At 43.2% G+C, this 17,034-nt stretch overlaps 2 protein-coding genes and 1 pseudogene across 2 annotated transcripts in view; all 3 read right to left on the reverse strand.

Annotated features, from left to right (window-relative positions):
* Positions 1-123: 123 nt before the first annotated feature.
* Positions 124-244, reverse strand: LOC112589637 (uncharacterized; annotated as a pseudogene).
* An 866-nt stretch (positions 245-1,110) lies between these two features.
* On the reverse strand, positions 1,111-4,754 carry LOC105183668 (uncharacterized). Its single transcript, XM_011141955.3, has 3 exons — positions 4,096-4,754; positions 3,656-3,785; positions 1,111-3,355 (listed from the first exon to the last, which is right to left on the reverse strand). The coding sequence occupies exons 2-3, from the start codon at positions 3,755-3,757 to the stop codon at positions 1,226-1,228; spliced, it is 2,232 nt and encodes a 743-aa protein (XP_011140257.1). The 5' UTR covers positions 3,758-3,785; positions 4,096-4,754; the 3' UTR covers positions 1,111-1,225.
* Positions 4,755-5,454: 700 nt separating this feature from the next.
* The window catches only part of Meltrin (disintegrin and metalloproteinase domain-containing protein meltrin), a 110,967-nt gene continuing 99,387 nt past the window's right edge, over positions 5,455-17,034 (reverse strand). The window contains exons 11-13 of the mRNA XM_025303662.1: positions 16,818-17,022; positions 16,379-16,508; positions 5,455-13,177 (exon numbers count right to left, since the gene is read on the reverse strand). Of these exons, the coding sequence (XP_025159447.1) occupies positions 10,312-13,177; positions 16,379-16,508; positions 16,818-17,022 (3,201 nt within the window). The 3' untranslated portion in view covers positions 5,455-10,311. The remainder of the gene's footprint in view (positions 13,178-16,378; positions 16,509-16,817; positions 17,023-17,034) is intronic.

Raw genomic sequence — 17,034 nt, forward strand, 5'->3', positions numbered from 1 at the left:
TTCCGATGTACTGTAAAAAACATTTTCTTTGGATGAAGAAATATAACGTAAGATAAAAATCACATTTTATACTGCTGGTTGTAACTTGTTTTACACGCACAAGATGCGAAGTCTTAAAATGAACGCCAACAGTACGCGGTGTTCCCAAGTAGTTATCTCCATCCAAGTACTAACCATGCCCAATGCTGCTTAACTGCAGTGATCGAACGAGAACTGGTGTTTTCAGCGTGATATGACCGTTGACTGTAATTTGTTTTACACTTTTTTGAAGAATACAATAGGTCTGTTCGTTTTGTCTGCATTGCTGAACTGGTGCACCAAGTTGAAATGAGAAAACCTACGTTTGTCACTCACTTTAACTTAATGCACTAGTTCAGCAGTGTAGACAAAACGAACAGGCCTAATGTGTAAATAAGAAATATTTGATGACATTTTTTTGAATAATGTTCACATGTTCCAATGACTCGTAATCAATTCAACGAACTGTTATATTAAATGAAAAAAAAAAAAAAGAATTTTATAATATATGATTGTGTAATGCATTGCATCACGAATGTTTTGAAATGTTTCGTAAGCGTCTTCACGTAAGATATTGTTGAACAGAAATAGATGAAATTTACAATTAACAATATTTGTAACAAAATCGAAAGTGTAAAACCAATTTTATCTTCGAAATGTTTAAACTCCGCCTTTTAAGCTCTTTTTTAAATGAATATATTACTTAACAACAAAGTTTTCATCATTAAAATTGTGACTTCTATCGAAAATAGACCATGACAACTTCTTTCAACCTTCACATAATCATGAACTATATACGTTAATTGTATTACAAAAGATAATATTCCATTCTCATTCCATTCTACATTATTCGTCGTCCAATTATATTAAAATATATTAAATTATTCATACTATGTACATTCTTAATATAAGAATATAGGAATGTAATATATTAATAAAAATATTTCGACTTCATGTTCTCAAACTACACAGGAGCAACTGAGGACATAAAGTTTCACGTATGTGTATGCAACGTGTATAAATTTAAATTATATACATAATTTATATTTATACATGTACAATTTAGTCTCGTCCTACTCAGGACTACGTTAATAATTGTAACTAAAATTTTTTGGTTTGTATTTGTGTGTGATATATCACCATATTTACAAATTCCGTTTGATATACAATATTCGGAAGTATTAACAACACGACACACTGTATGCTTTCATCTCGGAGCGTTAACTTTTTTCTTCATAAGATTTTCGCTCTTGGTGATTTCTTCTACAGAGACAATTGTAAACTCGTTTTCCTTCGCATTACAGTTTCTGTTGAATATCAACGACTCTTCGACATCGTACTCCTGCACGGATATATCTTTGAGAGGATCGACATCGTCTTGCACTTCTATATTAATATCGTTTTTAGATATTTCTAGATTTTCGTTCCAAGTGTCGAACGTCTCTTCGCATTTTATTCTCTTTCCTCCCACTTCATTGGACTCGTTAACACTCGCCATATGATCATTCGTTTCGCCTACAGAGTCCTCATCGCAGCAATCGACATCGACATATTCGAGTTTTATAGGCGGTTGGGGCGCCTTCAATTCACTATTTGTCCTGTCCACGGAACTATTGAGCGAAGTAGGCGAGTCGCAGGCCGAGTCGCCGTGGCAGAGTTCCTTCTGAACGTCGCATTTCTTATTCGGCTGCTTCTTCATATTGTTCTTAACGCCAACAGATCTGGAGGAAATTCTGGGAGTGTCTTTCTGCTTCACATGTTTCTCGATGTGCTTCTTGAAGTACCAGTCGGTGCTGAAGTATTTACAGCAGTAGATACAGAAAAACCGTTTTCCGGGTCTCTTCAAGTATCGTTGAAAACTATATCGCTCCTGTGTAGAAGTCGATACCTTGGACATATCTGTCAGAATCTTCGGACGAATCTTTAGAGCCTGTTTACGAATCTGTTCTTGCGTGGTGACGTCGGCAGCTACGACAGGTTGGAAGGTCTGTACACTCGGCACGGTCAGCGTAGTGATTGCGTTGCTCGTCATGACGCAAAATTTGGGGAGGCCCTGTTGACGATGTAGCAGAGAAGGTGCTGTCCTCAGCTTGGTTATTGGCACTACACGTATCGGCGTTAGTAACTGCGGTTTAGGTTGGGTCGATGAGCTCGTCACAATGTGAGACTGTGGTACAATCAAGTTGTTGGTTGTTGTAGGCAGAATTGTGGCAGTCGAGTTCGCGAGGCAAATGTATTGATTCTGTGGAAGTACACCTGCTGTACAAGCCTTACCGGAGGACGTCACGATGTACGTATTCGGTTGCGCGTTTGACAACAATATCGAATTAGTCTGCTGCGCTATGTTTTCCTTCAGACGCAACGACGTACCGTTCGAAGAGAGCGCGGGCTTGTTAAGAGGTATCGCGATCAAGCTACTGACGATATTCTTTGGACTGCTCATTTGAGAATTGGCTGCGACAGACTGATTAATATCGGACGAAGTGATACAAGTTAACTGATGGTTGTCGGATACTGTGGTTGTTGGAACAATTGATTTCTGATCTGGTGTCGTCGTTGGAAGTACTTTGACTACTAGCTCCTTGTTATTCTGTATGGCTTCCAATGCCAGAGCAGGCCCTTTGATAGGGTCCAGATAAACTTTTCTCCTTACTTTTGAGTCTTTCAATATCTGCATTTCTTGCAAACAAAGTCTATCCTTCAACAGACATTCTTTGCTCACATTGTTGTGCCTATATTTATCTTTCATCTCACATTCTTGATGGTGCAGACGCGACTGCCAATTTAGGGGTGTCCTACAAATATCACACGTATTGAACTTATCGCATCTATACAACTTGATTAATCCTCTGCGGCAACGATCATGGTCGATGCTCAGTGCATCACAATATTCATCATCGCAGTGCTTTGTAACCAATGTATCTATCTCTTCCTCTTTAATGTTCATCGCTAATATAAATGGCACCTCATCCTCGTCCACATACAATGGTATTGTTATTTCACAAGTAATAATCTCACATGGTTCAGAACAACCACATGATTTTGGTTTAATAGGAAAAAGAGTGATTTCTGATCTTATGTTCTCTTTCTTGGAGGGCAACAAGTTTGCCTCTTCTGACTCTTCATCTGGCATGTTTATATTTATTACAGATAATGATTTAGAAAGGAATTCTTTCATATTATTATTAATCAAGTCTTTTTTCACATTGTTCACACCACTTTCCACACAATTTCCAATGCCAAATTCTCTCTTAGAATTTTGCATAACCTTTGCAGGTAAAAGACATTCGCCTGGATCCATTGTGAAATGTTTTTTGACTGGAACTGACGACATCCACTGTAAACAATAAACAATATTAGTCAATCAGTATCTTCTGAAGTTGTCTAATATGACAAGAATAGAGATTAGATGCTTTTGTTAAAAGGATGCCTTTTACCCATATTCATAGTCAGGCCTTATATCTGAGGACTCATTATATCCATCTTTAGATGTTGCACGGATTGTTTTATTGGCTACAGACCATCTGAAGATAAACTTAAAGAAGTCTTAAATATAAGGCCTGACTATGAATACAGGTCAAGTGTTTATTTCTTTTTTTCTCTTAATACTATTTCTATTACATATAGTACAGTTTACCTTCAATATTTTGATGGATTTTGATAAATAATCTGGACACATGTTGGACTTGTTTGATGGCATGACGTCGGCGTCAAGCGTCGTATATTGTATCTTCACCATATCAAATAGTAGAGGACTCAATAAATCACTGCAGAGAAAGAGAAAATTAATGAATAATAGGTAAAATTCAGTCAAAACATAAATCAAGTTTCGCGCGCAAATCCTCGAATCAAAATCCCCAAATTATCAGTTGTCATTAAACCCAGGTTTACTTATATACATTCAGCCAATGATCATGTTACGTAGCAACATTTAACACACATCACATTCTACACTTCACTATCACGTAGCAGGAAATAGGTTAGTTTTAGACAGTCGAATTTAGACAGTCGAAGCTCTCTGCTACATTGAATACTCCTGTGCAATACATGGACGCGCCAATTCGCGGACGTACTTACCAAATCGATTCTCCTTACGTTTCTCACTCAAGTTCGAAATTAGCAGATGTTGTACTTTCAAGAACGACGCCTCGATGGAATTTACTGCGAACGTCTCACAACGATGGTTTTCTTCGCTTTCGCTCGAAGGGGTCGATTTGTTTTCCGGACAAGCACGGTAAGCGCGTAGAAATATACCAGTCGGCCGCTTAAACGAAATTTGCCTGCGAATTCGGCCGCTTCGTTTATTCGACCGCACGTGGTCGTGAGTTCGCAGAGTTTTGTGATGTTTTGTAATTAATCTAATGATTGCGAGTATGAGAACACAATGAGAAACACGTAAGCTAGTCGCGCAAAACGCTTTTGACAGGAACGGTGGCCATTGACAAACCGCATCAGCGTGCTACGTACTCCGCGCATGCGCACATCGCCCCGCCTTCGATCAACTTTGGGTGATGATGCTTTCGAACAGTCTAACTTTTCTCATCTTTTTTTTCACGATTTTCTTCTTTCTCGCTTCGGTCGTCCGCCTGGTTTCTTCCATTGGCGTTTCTCCGCACTTTCTTTTCGCTGTTCGTTTTTTCGTTCTCTAACTGGAAGGCTCGAACATCGAGGTATTTTCGGTTTTCAACGAGTCACATCGACTTCACGTCCGAGATGAAATGCGATGAAAGAAAAGAGATGTGGAGAGAATGTATAAAGAAAATATACTAAAATAAATCGAAACAAATAATTACTCGGAGTGTGTTACAAATATGCGATAAAAAAGGATTTCAAGATGTTACAACTTCAGGGAGGGGGAAGATAAGTTAAAAATATATGCATTCATCGATCCCCAGCAAATCTGATTAACGTCATTAATAGATGATATATTGAGTTTGTCTGGGATCGATAAACGTAAGAATACGTCACGCACACTTCTGATTCTTCTTCCCAGAAATTGTGGATCTCCAGGAACTGTTTCTCATCGCATACTTGTGACACACCTCGACTAAGTGTTTTTTCCATATATTTTACATATTTTTTCTAATGACGTCATTAATCCGTCATTATGTTTGTTGGCTTTCTCTCTCTCTCTCTCTCGTGCATGACGCTGCTTTCACAAACAGTACACAGAATTTGCTTTGTACAAAATCAGGCTGATCAGGCTAAGAGTTTTGATAAATCATCGAGAAAATCTCACTCCCAAATGTGCGCGATTTAAGATCTCCTCCATTTTAAGATCGTTTCAACAATATAGACACACGATATACCATTCTTTTCAGCCGAATTAGATTGCACTGTTTGCTCGTTGAGCGAAATAAATAGCAAAATAAATACAGGAACCAAGCGGTGCCGTTAGTTCAGCTGAGAAGAACAGATCAACGCATAACGGCGGGATAGTGTTTATAATTGGAATAAAGACTTTATTGTAACATCATTATGGTTTTAGGTAATGTACATATTATCGTAAACCGACGGCTACGCAATTATTGTAGTACTTATCTCAGCAGTGTGTGTCATAAGGTAAGATGCTACTTATCTTTGGTACCGAATGTACAATATAATGCATACGCGCGCGCGACAATGCTGAGAGCGCCGCGTGGTTTCCCTTTTTTTATATCTACTAGACGGTGTAAGACAAAGCGTTGTAACCCAATCCGTACCGATACATCGTTACATAGGCTGTACATACATATACCGCCCGTGTGCGATCGTTGTATGCCAAATTTCCACGTGCCAATTTTCTCTCTCGCTCCCCCTCCCCTTCTCTCTCTCTCTCGAATATTCCTCGTTATATTTACGGTAAAGCAATTGACGAAGAGACGGCCGTTCTCTCGTTGCATTTTAATGGTGTTTAATAACATTTTTTTCTTTTTTTATCCTTTCCTCCTTTTTCTCCTTTTTCTTCCTCCTCTCTTTCAAAGAGTCGCGTTCTTACGAGTACATTACTTATTCATTAATAAACGCGAACAGGCGCCGCTAAAGCAAGTTTCCTCTTTCTCCTCCTCCCCTTCCTTCTTCCTCCTTTCTCTTCCTCAAATAGCGTACGCTAAACGAATGTCTGATTGTCCTCGTGATGAAGCAAACACATACGACGTTACATCACGTACGGAAAAATAAGCAGCAAAGGCAACGCACGACACGCATATATACACGCGCGCGCGTATGCATATACAAGTATACACACACACACACACACACACACACACACACACACACCCCCACATAGAGAGACGCGCGAATGAACAGTCAAAAAGCTTGATTGAACCTCAATTGAATTTCACATAGTAATAGGACGACCTCTGTCTGAACGCTCGCGCGTAGGAACTGTCAGCTGACGAAGTGAGCTGATGAACACCAACGAATCCGCGCAACTCGCCGCAGGATTCGTGTGTACGCGAGACACGCGCTGCCGAGGGTTGGGAGGAACGGCTGCCTTTCTTCGTAAAAAATAAATGCACGAACACATAGCCGACTAATAGCAGTTCAACTGAAGCTTTCCTCACGCGAGTCCGCCGACGTGAAAACAATAGATCCTCGATACTCGACAAGTATCGGAACCATTTCTCGCGCTCGCACACGAACACAATGCGTTACGACCCTCGTGCGATCCTCGGAGAATGTTTCGTCCGGCCGTTCGCGCGGACGCTCTTTGAGAGCCAAATATGTGCGGATGGCGACGAGTCACGTCGAGAATCCTTGTCGTCGAGTCAATCGACGAGGATGATGTGGGTCCGCACACTCCCCTTCTCAAGGATCGTGCGAGTCTCAAGAGGAGAAATAACTTACAACTTAACTTATCCAGCGCGAAGGTACATTGTACAAAACGTCACTTAGCCCTATGCTTATCCTTATGAACAACATATTTACACGGATCAGTCAAATAAATATTTTTGTTTTTTTTTTCTTTTTCTTAGTCTTTGCATCTCTAGCGCGGCTTTATAGACGAAGAAGCAAGCGACTTCGTTTTCTTCTTTTTTTTTTCTCTTTCTTTTCTTTCATCGAGTTACGCGCACAGGAGGACGACGAGAAAAAAAGTAAAGACGATGCGTGTGATGTGCTGCATGCGACTGAGGCAAAATACACGTTGACACTTGGTTTTTGCAACGGGGATTCTTACTTTAAAATTCTCTTGAAAGAATATCACCTTTAGCTCTGTCGAATTTTGCGGCGTTACGTCACTAGCGTTTTCCTCTCTTCTTCTCTTTTTACACGTGCTAATATCTAGACTCTCCTAACTAATGGCATTTTCGAATTTTGACTCCCACGGAATCTCGAAGGTACACGACTTGCGTTTGTGATTGTGAATTTTACATCGTCGATCTCTGGAGAAAAAGGGACACACCCCGGGCGTTAATGTAGGACTTGACGTCCATCGGACACGCGAACGCGACGACTTCACGACGGCACGGCTCATTCGTCCGATGGCTTCCTTCCAACTTAACGACACGCGAGTTTTCCCCATGCACAATTTGCTCATGTAATCACGGTATAAAATAATTTGGTCGCATCTATAGCCCGCTAGTCGTAACAATGTGGCGTATATAGTATTATTATTTCTTTCTTTTTCTGTGCACAATATCTCTTTATACACATACATATCACAGAGGTCAATAATTTCGTACATGTCCTTTCGGTTTTTAAGCGAAGGTCTCGAAAATAATGTCACTTACTTCACAATATCGCTTATAAAATGCTTACGATAAATATTACGGTAATTATTATTGGCTTACACGCTTACGCTCGAACGTCGGCAATGGATGTGTCTCTACAAAAAATACGAGAATTTTTAAGTGGGTATACTATTTACACAATTCTTCTCAATGCCGTGTCTCCTATGTGTGTCGCGACGGCCATTATTATCAATGCGCCTATGTATTCTAGTATCCTGACAAGAAATATATAATATTTCGTTCGTAAAATTTGCCTTCTATGGATTTTAGAGGGGAAAAAAGTCAATCCTTGTACTATCTTTCAGCTTCCGCGTCCTGTTTCCTTTTTTGTTTTTTAGGATCCTTAAGGTAGTTAGTCCGTAACAATACTGTCGAAAGGATAATGGTTGTACAACAACACGAAGAAGAAAATTGACAAGCTATCGTACGTGCGCTAAAATAATTTACGTATCAATTTCTTGAAAACCAGACGAACGATATCGTAATTTTTTTATATTTCCACAAGCCTCTTGTACCGTCCTATCGTTTTTCATCAAAAGCGCAATAATAGTTTGGTCGCTAGAATTAAAAAAAGAACGTGACATCGGAAACAGTTTTGGTAAAGATTTACCCTTACTCACCTCCCGCCGATGACCATCACATATTTTATCAAGGACATCTTCCTGAGATCAATCAAAAGGTTTTAGCCGTCGCTCATTGTTTATTAAAAAATGATTAACAAAAGAAATTTCATAAATAGAATGTAATTTTCCGACACTGTGTACATAGACACAATATACAGTAAACAATGTTAAACAGTACATATAAGCGGGAGAGAGGCTTCGCCCTCTTATTGTTATTATCAACCTAACTTATTGCATCTTTATATATTTTTGGACATTATTGAACAAGTTCTCTTAACATCTATCACCTAACCCAATTTAATTTATTATATCTGCATGCAATTAGGTGTTGTAGGTTTTTAGGGAAATCTTTTCATATAAAGATGCAATAAGTTAAGTTAGGTTAGGATTTATTCGGGGAGGCGAAGCCCCTCTCCCGCTTATATGTACTGTTTCCTACATTTCTATATATACACTGTGTTTGGATTAACTGTATGGAAAAATTTATGAAACTTCATTTGTTCATAACTTTGTTATAAACAATGAGCGCGAGTTAAAACTTTCAGACCATTACTCATTACAGAAACTTGATAACATATGTGAAAATTATTGACATCGAGAGGTGGTCCCTATTTCTGCATAATTATCAAAAAAATTTTTTGCGACTGAAAAGAACAGATGAAGTTTTGAAGGTCAGTAGTACGATGAATATATTCATGTATAGGACATGTATAACATGTGCTCATTCCTTAAATATGTGTTGGAAAATTACATTCTATTTATGAAATTTCTTTTGTTAATTATTTTTTAATAAGCAATGAGCGACGGCTAAAACCTTTTGATTGATACTCAGGAAGGTGTCCTTGATAAAATACGAGTATGTCGTATGCATAGACATATAATATATAGACCGCGCATTCGCAACGTTTCCTTTGTCTGCACATGTTCAATATTAGAGAGAGAGGTAGCATGCTTTCGTAGAGCACTCTGCTTCTTTCTAACGATGCGTGGTGGGGTATTTGGCCCCTCCGCCTGTTTAGAGCGGAGTGTTATGTCTCCGGTTCTCCTTCTTTTCGTGAAACAAAGCGTATGTAAACAAGACGATTAACATTAAAGATTATAAAACGTATTTACTCATAATAGTATAATAATCATAACACAAAAAGTATAATCGTAACACAACGAGTCTATATTGTTGTGTATGCCGCAGTAATGCATATAAAAGTGACAAACAGATTATTTTCCACCGGTATGTAATTATACCCATCGTCATATGTCCATATTCATCATTTTTCCATATGCGTGTACTTATGTCAGACGTATTTTCTTCTCTTTGCCTCTCACAATTCCCCTTTCTCTATATTCTCCTACTTCTGCTTCCCCTGTCACGGAAGACTGCTTTACTCCCATCACGCATCGTTAGAAAGCGATAGATTGCTCAACGAAAGCATGTTGTCTCTATCGAATATAGAAGGCCCCCTCCGCTGAACGCGCGGTCTATTTATTATACGTCTATGGTCGTATGTCAAGGTCAAGATTATCGGCGCGGGGGTAAATAAGGGTAAATCTTTACCACAGTTTTTATACTAGCGATCCATATACGTAATATAATTTTAATGTGCTAAGCTTTTGATTTTTTTCAATTGCCCCAGCGGTTCGGTCGCGGTTAATCTTTTTCTAGTTGCCCATGTGTGTAGATCGTGACGTTACCATGAATACGCTGTTGTAATCGTAGATTCCTGAGGAAACGGGCCTACGGACCGACTGCCTTAGAGTAACAAGTCAGAAAGACATCGCCCTCGCGCGTAACCACGTTTATACCCGCGCGACAATCGGCCGCTGACAATCGGCAGTACGAACGCGTTTACCCGTTTATACAGTTTCGTATTCTCCTAAACGAGAATGAAATGACGGACTAGAATGTTTCAAGTATAGAGATTTTCCCTTCGTTTTTCCTCTCTGCCGCGGGAGATTGATATTCACTTTCTCGCGCCGCCGCCGCCGCTTACTTCCGTCGCTCGTGCCGCCGTCATCGCTACCGGTTTTTTATTCGCGCTCGGTATAGTCCTCGCGATACCAGCGATGTTCTTGTTAGCTTCGAACTTCTGCTGCAACGACGCCACGTTGGATTTACCGCTCGCCGCCCGCTGCACCGGATTCATCTTCGCGCCGTTGCCATCTGCGTTCTTGGTCTCCGTTTTGGCAGCCACCTTCGACGCCAGGTGCGATGTCAGTTTGTTGGCGACCGTCATCGCCTCCTTGGCGGACGTCGGCGACGACTTGGCGATGCTCGCGTTACCAGTCGGCGACTTCTTCCTCTCCGACAGACCGGTCGCTTTGCACGTGATGGTCGAAGGTTTCAACGGCGTCGTCGGCGTTTTGGCGCCCTTCGGCAGCGTGGGCGCCTTTTGAATGGTCTTCAACGAGAGACTGAACTTGGGATTGCCACCCACAACGTCCGGCGACTTGGTGCCGCACTGGTTGGAGTTGGAGCAGCTTGAGACCAGGTCCGGGCTATTGAACTTGCTCAGACTATTCTTAGGACTACAAGGCACATTTTTGACAGATACGCTATTGACGGTCGTATGCGAGTCGTCCTTATCCAGGTCGCTGTTGGACTTGCTGACTTGGTTCAGCTGCGTCTGCCGCGCGATCGGACTCGCGTCTGTCGTCGTACTCGACTTGGAGGATCTTGAGGACGACAGACCGCCGCCAGCGCCGCTGTTGTTGTCGGGATGCTGCTTGCTCGACTTTAACGTATTATCTGAACTTTGTCTGGCGAGCTTCAGGCTCGACTCGGACGTCTCCTTGACGGTCGGGCTCTTGGCGATGTTCGGAGGAGTCTTAGTCCTGCTCAACGACGGCTTGATCGGAACTTTACTTTCAGCTTGGTCGTCCTTTTTGATATGTATCAAGTGAGTCGGCCGGCTCTTCGCCGATGCGAACGGCTTGTACCCTATGGGGTTCTCAGGTGGCTTCATGCCGAGCTCCTTGGACAGCTCGTCGTTTATATTGGGATTGTTGGAGCTGAGTGTGTTCAGCTTGCTCTTATCGGCCGGCTTCGGGTTGTCGTTCGCATCCGAGGTGTCTTTGCTCGGCACTTGTTTCCTGTGCACTTGCGGCACATTGATCGCGGACGGGTGGAGATAGCCGGAACTGGTAGTGGAGCTCGACGAGTTGAACTTACCGGACGTCGAGTTGGAGTAAACGCTTCCACCGGGGGTCTTGTAGTGGCTGGAATTCATGTAGCCGCCCAAGGAGCTGTTGGAGCCCATATTGTCCGAGTTCTTCGACGCCTCTTCTCCTTCCTCTTCCTCCTCCTCCTCCTCCTCCTCCTCCTCTTCCTCCTCCTCCTCTTCCTCCTGTTCTTTCTTCTCCTTCTTCTTCCTGGCTAACGTCGAGGTAGAGTATATGGAGTCGAAGTTGCGATTCGATATCTCAGATACGATCTCCGACAGCAGACCCATCGACTCGAGATTGTTCGTGCCGGGCGTCGCGTCCACGCGCTTTGGCAGTTTGTATTCGTTGTCGGCCGACGCCTCCGACAGCTCCGCGTTCTTCCTGTTCTTCTCCGGCACGGGCTCCTCTATCACCGCGTAGATATTGTCGTTCGTAGGCGACTCCTCCGTGATCCTCGTCAAGGACGACTCTGCGATCAGGTTCATGCAGTCGTCGTAGGTGTTCTCCAGCGGCTTCAGCTGGGCCGCGCCGCCGGTCTTCACCGGCGGGTTCTGGTAACCGGGCAGCCCCGGGATCTTGATCGCGCTCTCGACCGCGTTCTTGTCCGCGTGCACGACGGCCGTCGGCGGGCCCGGAGGTGGCGAGGTGGGTCTCGTGCTCGTCGGGATGCTGGTGGGTCTCTTGGCGGGTGTCGCTTGGCGCATCGAGCCGAACGTGTGGATAGCCGGGCGCGGGGTGATCTTGCTGTCCCTCATGGATTGCGCGCGCAGCACCACGTTTCGCTTCTCGATATCAGCCGCCGATATCACCGGGATCACCGGCGCCGCGATCTCGATCTCCGTCTGCGGTATGGGATGCGAGATCTCCAGGTTCCGCAGGATCTCCTTGTCGAGCACTTTGTTGGCTTTGTGATGCTGGCTTCTCGGCAATGAGTTCGTGCTGCTCTTGTCCGTCTGAGAATTGCTCCTCATGATCCCGGAGCTGGGGCGCAGTATGGACGCGATCCTGTTGAGCGTGCCGCCTCTCTCCGGCTTCTTCTCGCCGGGGTCAATCGTGGGCACGATCACGTTCGTCAGCGGCGTACTGTTGGGTCTCTGCGGCTTCGTGGGAACGAAAGCTGAAGCGGTGGAAGCGACGACCGGCGGTGCCGGAGCTGGGCGCGTTGGCACTTCCGGAGCGGGTCGGGTGGGTACTTTAGGAGCCACCAGCTCGACGGACGTGCAGGTGGTGGCTGCCAGTACCGGGCTGCTGATCAATGGTCGCGCCGTGGAGCCGGGGTTCAGCGGCGGCAAGGTCGGCGCGGCCGAGTTGTCGCTGAAGTTCGCGATCAGCAGATTGTTGCTGCGCGACGGCGGCGGCGCGCCGCACTTCTGCAGGGGTTTCACGTTGGTTTTTATCGCGACGATGGGGATCGTAGGCGGTGCCGGGGCCGGCTTCGTCGGTTCCGCGAGCTTCGACTGATTCGACTGGATCGGCGTGATCGTGAAGCCCTTAAACTGGCCGAATAGATTGTTGTTGTAGCGCTCGTCGGCCTCTGCCTTCGGCAGCAAGCTCGCGCACGCCGGGTCTTGACTCAGACTAGAGTCGATCGTCTCGATGTTACGGGACATGGGACTGGAACGATCGATCGTTTTGATTAGCAACCCATTGTGGCCGCGATCGGTCCTGAAAGTTGAAGCAGAATTATAAGCGGAGGAGCTGAGGTGGTAAGCGCGATTATATGACGCAACGTAGCGACCATTAAGTATTACACACGTTGCTTCGTAGCGGATTAATAAATGTATTCGCGCTGACTTTCCGCTTCGCTCGACATTAATTTAAAACAATGAGATACATGTGCGTGATTCTTCCTTCCGCGCGGATATCGCGGATGTGAACAGTAAAGTAAGTGTGAGAGAGAGAGAGAGAGAGAGAGAGAGGGAGAGAGAGAGGGGGGGAGAGGGGGGGAGAGAGAGAGAGAGAGAGAGAGAGAGAGAGAGAGAGAGAGAGAGAGAGAGAGAGAGAGAGAGAGATACATCTGTCGAATTATTGAGACAATGTACTACGGTGATTGTGCGAATCTTAAGCTCGTCGACTACACATTGTAGTCTCGCAGTAACGTGGTACATACTGTGAATGGTACATGCACCTCTGCGTGTTTAATCGACAACGGCCGGGAAAGAAACGGTGCGCCGACACTTTTCGACAAACTAGCCGTCCACCGAAATAGTCCAAACGCATGCAAAGGCAAGACACAATCGCGCAGGGGGAGATGTTAGTTGTAGATTAAAGTGTTAGTAGCAAGCAATGGAGAAGAAGGAAATCGTTGATTGTAAAAGAAGACTCAAAGACACTTCGTGTCGATACTGCGTATTTATTCAATAATAAAATCGTACATTTCGTTTCGTCCGAGTATGAGTAACATTCGATTTTCTGGTCTTTATATCCTCTGCTCCTCATCCTCATACTTTTTATACAGAAATGAGCAAAGAATAAGAGAGGGATACCTCGTTAATAAGAATTAAGTGTTTCTTAGACTGATTATTAATATAATATTAAGTAACAGTTAAAACTGACCCTTTTTAAACGTTTCTCACTTAACGGCTGAATTGTCGGTTTTCCGTAAAATGCAAAAGCCAGTAAGAAAAGAATCTTCAATCATGCTTCATGCCCACGTAAGTACAATCTTCTGCGCATGCTCTATTACGTTACTAACAATCTCCTGCCAACAATCTCCGCCTTCACATAGCGCAATATGTGTGTTTTCGCTTGAAAAATATTGACTTTATGAATTTCACGTATATGATAATTTCATTGGCCCTCAAAGTGAACAGTTTTGCTCGGAAAGGTTTCATTAGTTTCGCGTTTAACGTTAACTTTAACGTGCGTGTGTCTTAACGAGTTAATGATTACTACCGACAAATTAATAATTCGAAAATATCGTGAGAAGAGAAAGAAAAGAGAAACAAAGCGTACAGGTATAAGTGTACCCGAGTTGTGTGACAAATTCTTGTGACGAGCATTGATACGTTGCGATAAATATTAACACCGTGCCAATGTAAGTTGCGCTTATCTTCTTGTAACTTCCGTTTTGCTTACGTGATACGTAATACATGTAATTAGTAACCTTAGTAGTGAATTTCTCAGCAAGAGCCCTCATCGAGCTGAGAACAAAATACTGTTCACTGAAACTTGTGTACTCTTCAACATTCGAAATTGATCGCGTAAAAACCAATCATATTGCACCAAGACCAATTATGCACTAACATTCGATCGTAAATTCGAAAAAAAAAAAAATAAATTCGAAAAAAAAAATAAACTCGATTGAACAACGGTTTGCGCGCGCTCTTTCCAATGAAGTTAGGGACGTATCAGGATGGTCTCGATCATTTACAATACACTCCCAGCTGCATTGAGAAGTGTCCAAACCGTTTAGAAACCAAGCGTTAGGTTAATAAAAATTATAAACGTAAAATGACTAAGAAATTAATACATACAGAACCATCTCTCGTGACACTTATTACATAAGAGAGAATCCGTTCTTAACAGATTCAACAACACGACAGACGATACACGTTATATTTATGTAGAGAAGAAAAAAGTAGAACTTCATTTGCATTCTTAATTATTATAATCTCATTTTTGACACCTAATTTGTGTAAAAATATCATAATTTTGGCTAACGATACATCGGAGCATATTATTACGACTATTATCAGTTGGAATCACAGTAGGAATTACTTTATCGCATTTTGGCATCAGTAATATCCAAGTATCATTTCTATATACCGCCACCATTTGTAAATCCCCGTACATTATAATGCAAAAATCATAGCTGGTGGGAAAAAAGCGCTACGATGTTTGCACTATGTCGAATAAAATCGCCCTTAAAAACGTGCTATACTTGGTGCTATTTATACTTAATTAAGAGATACATCTCTCGTAATGAAATCGTTATCGTAACACCCATATTGATAAGATCTACGATGCATTTGCTTCGATTTCTGCAACTACGTTCTGAAAAATATGCCTTCATCGAGATATCGTTCGGTACTCACAAAATTGTTTATCACTGCAGAGAGATTCTTCGGAACACAGAGATTCGATTTCCACGTAGCATTACATTGCGCAAGATTAACAAATCTCCCTAACAATGTGTAAAATGTTTACGTGGCGCGTCCGCGCATGACGAGATTCCTGATTTACACAACGGAACAAGAGATCGTTCAGATCTTTGGCTTTAAACTTCGATCGGGTGCCGGTGGAGGTGGTGGCTTTTTATTGTAAAACGGAGCGGGTGTTTTCGTATTATTGAGTAATACCTCTGACGACTTTGAGCCGTCGTTGGACGTAGTGCACGGGCTCTCGTTCAAGTGCTCGAACTTGAGCTCCGTGTTGAGCATAAGTCCCTTGACATTCTTAGGCGACTTTTTCTGTAACTGTTGGATACGCTCCGATATTAAAGAACTTAATTCCGACTTGAACGGAGCGGCCTTCCTCGAGTGGACTTCAACGTCGGGCATTGAGAGAGTCGCGACGTCGTCCTGCGTTTGCGGTTTCGCGCTAATGTCCGGACTCGCTTTGTCGAATAACAATGACTTTCTGTACTCGATATTGTTGCTATGCTTGATAGCGTCCGTATTAGTGGTGGATATTAAATCAGTCTTTGTTATCTGCAACGGCTCTTTAAGCGTAACACTGTTACTAATCATGAACACTTTGTTCGTCACGCGAGAGCTGTCCTTCTGCCTCGGCGCGAAATAGGAGGATATCACTCGCAGGAATTTGCTATCCGAGATGTAGCGTGTCTTTAACGAAGGAACACCGAGTGGCTTACTAGCATGCGGATGGCGTTTCTTTTTAAAACAGTCGAAACTGAATACGTACGTAGATATCACACCCTTCTTCCAGTGTTGCTTGGAATTCCTCATGTACCAAAATCCGAGCAGCACCAACGCTACAATGGGTACCACTCCGAGGAAAATAACGTAAAGCACGGTGGCGAAGTCGTTTCTCGCTGAAAACACACGAAATGCACACGTCATGTCATTGTATTAACGTCACATATTAATTAGTCAGTCGCATTTATTAAATTCATTAAATCAACAAATCACAGGGCTCAGGTCTAGTTGTAAATGTAACAACGTGTTCGGAGTCGAAGCAGCGTTTGTCGCATGATTTGAAATTCAGGCTCAGGACGCCGAATGGCACGCGTTGCGAGTCTCTATGCATATCAACGAGACAGCGGTGAGATATTTTTATCTGAGAGAAGAGCAGCTTCCACAGAGACGTTATCAGAGACTCGAGTGTTGCACGAGATACTCACCGTTAAGATCTTCCGTTGGGCCGCTATCTTCGGATCCTCCGAATCCGGGCTGAAGGCAGTCAGGCGCCCGGAAGCCACGGTTGCAGTGGCAGTGACCGAGACTGTTGCACACTCCATTGCCGTTGCAACTGTTGGGGCAATGTTTACCGCCAGGCACGGACGCTCTCAAATCCTCTATCGATATGCACTTCTGATTCACACACATCTAGGCAACATG

The sequence above is a fragment of the Harpegnathos saltator genome, unplaced genomic scaffold, assembly GCF_003227715.2.
Source record: "Harpegnathos saltator strain DR-91 unplaced genomic scaffold, Hsal_v8.6 scaffold56, whole genome shotgun sequence".
Lineage (NCBI taxonomy): Eukaryota > Metazoa > Arthropoda > Insecta > Hymenoptera > Formicidae > Harpegnathos > Harpegnathos saltator.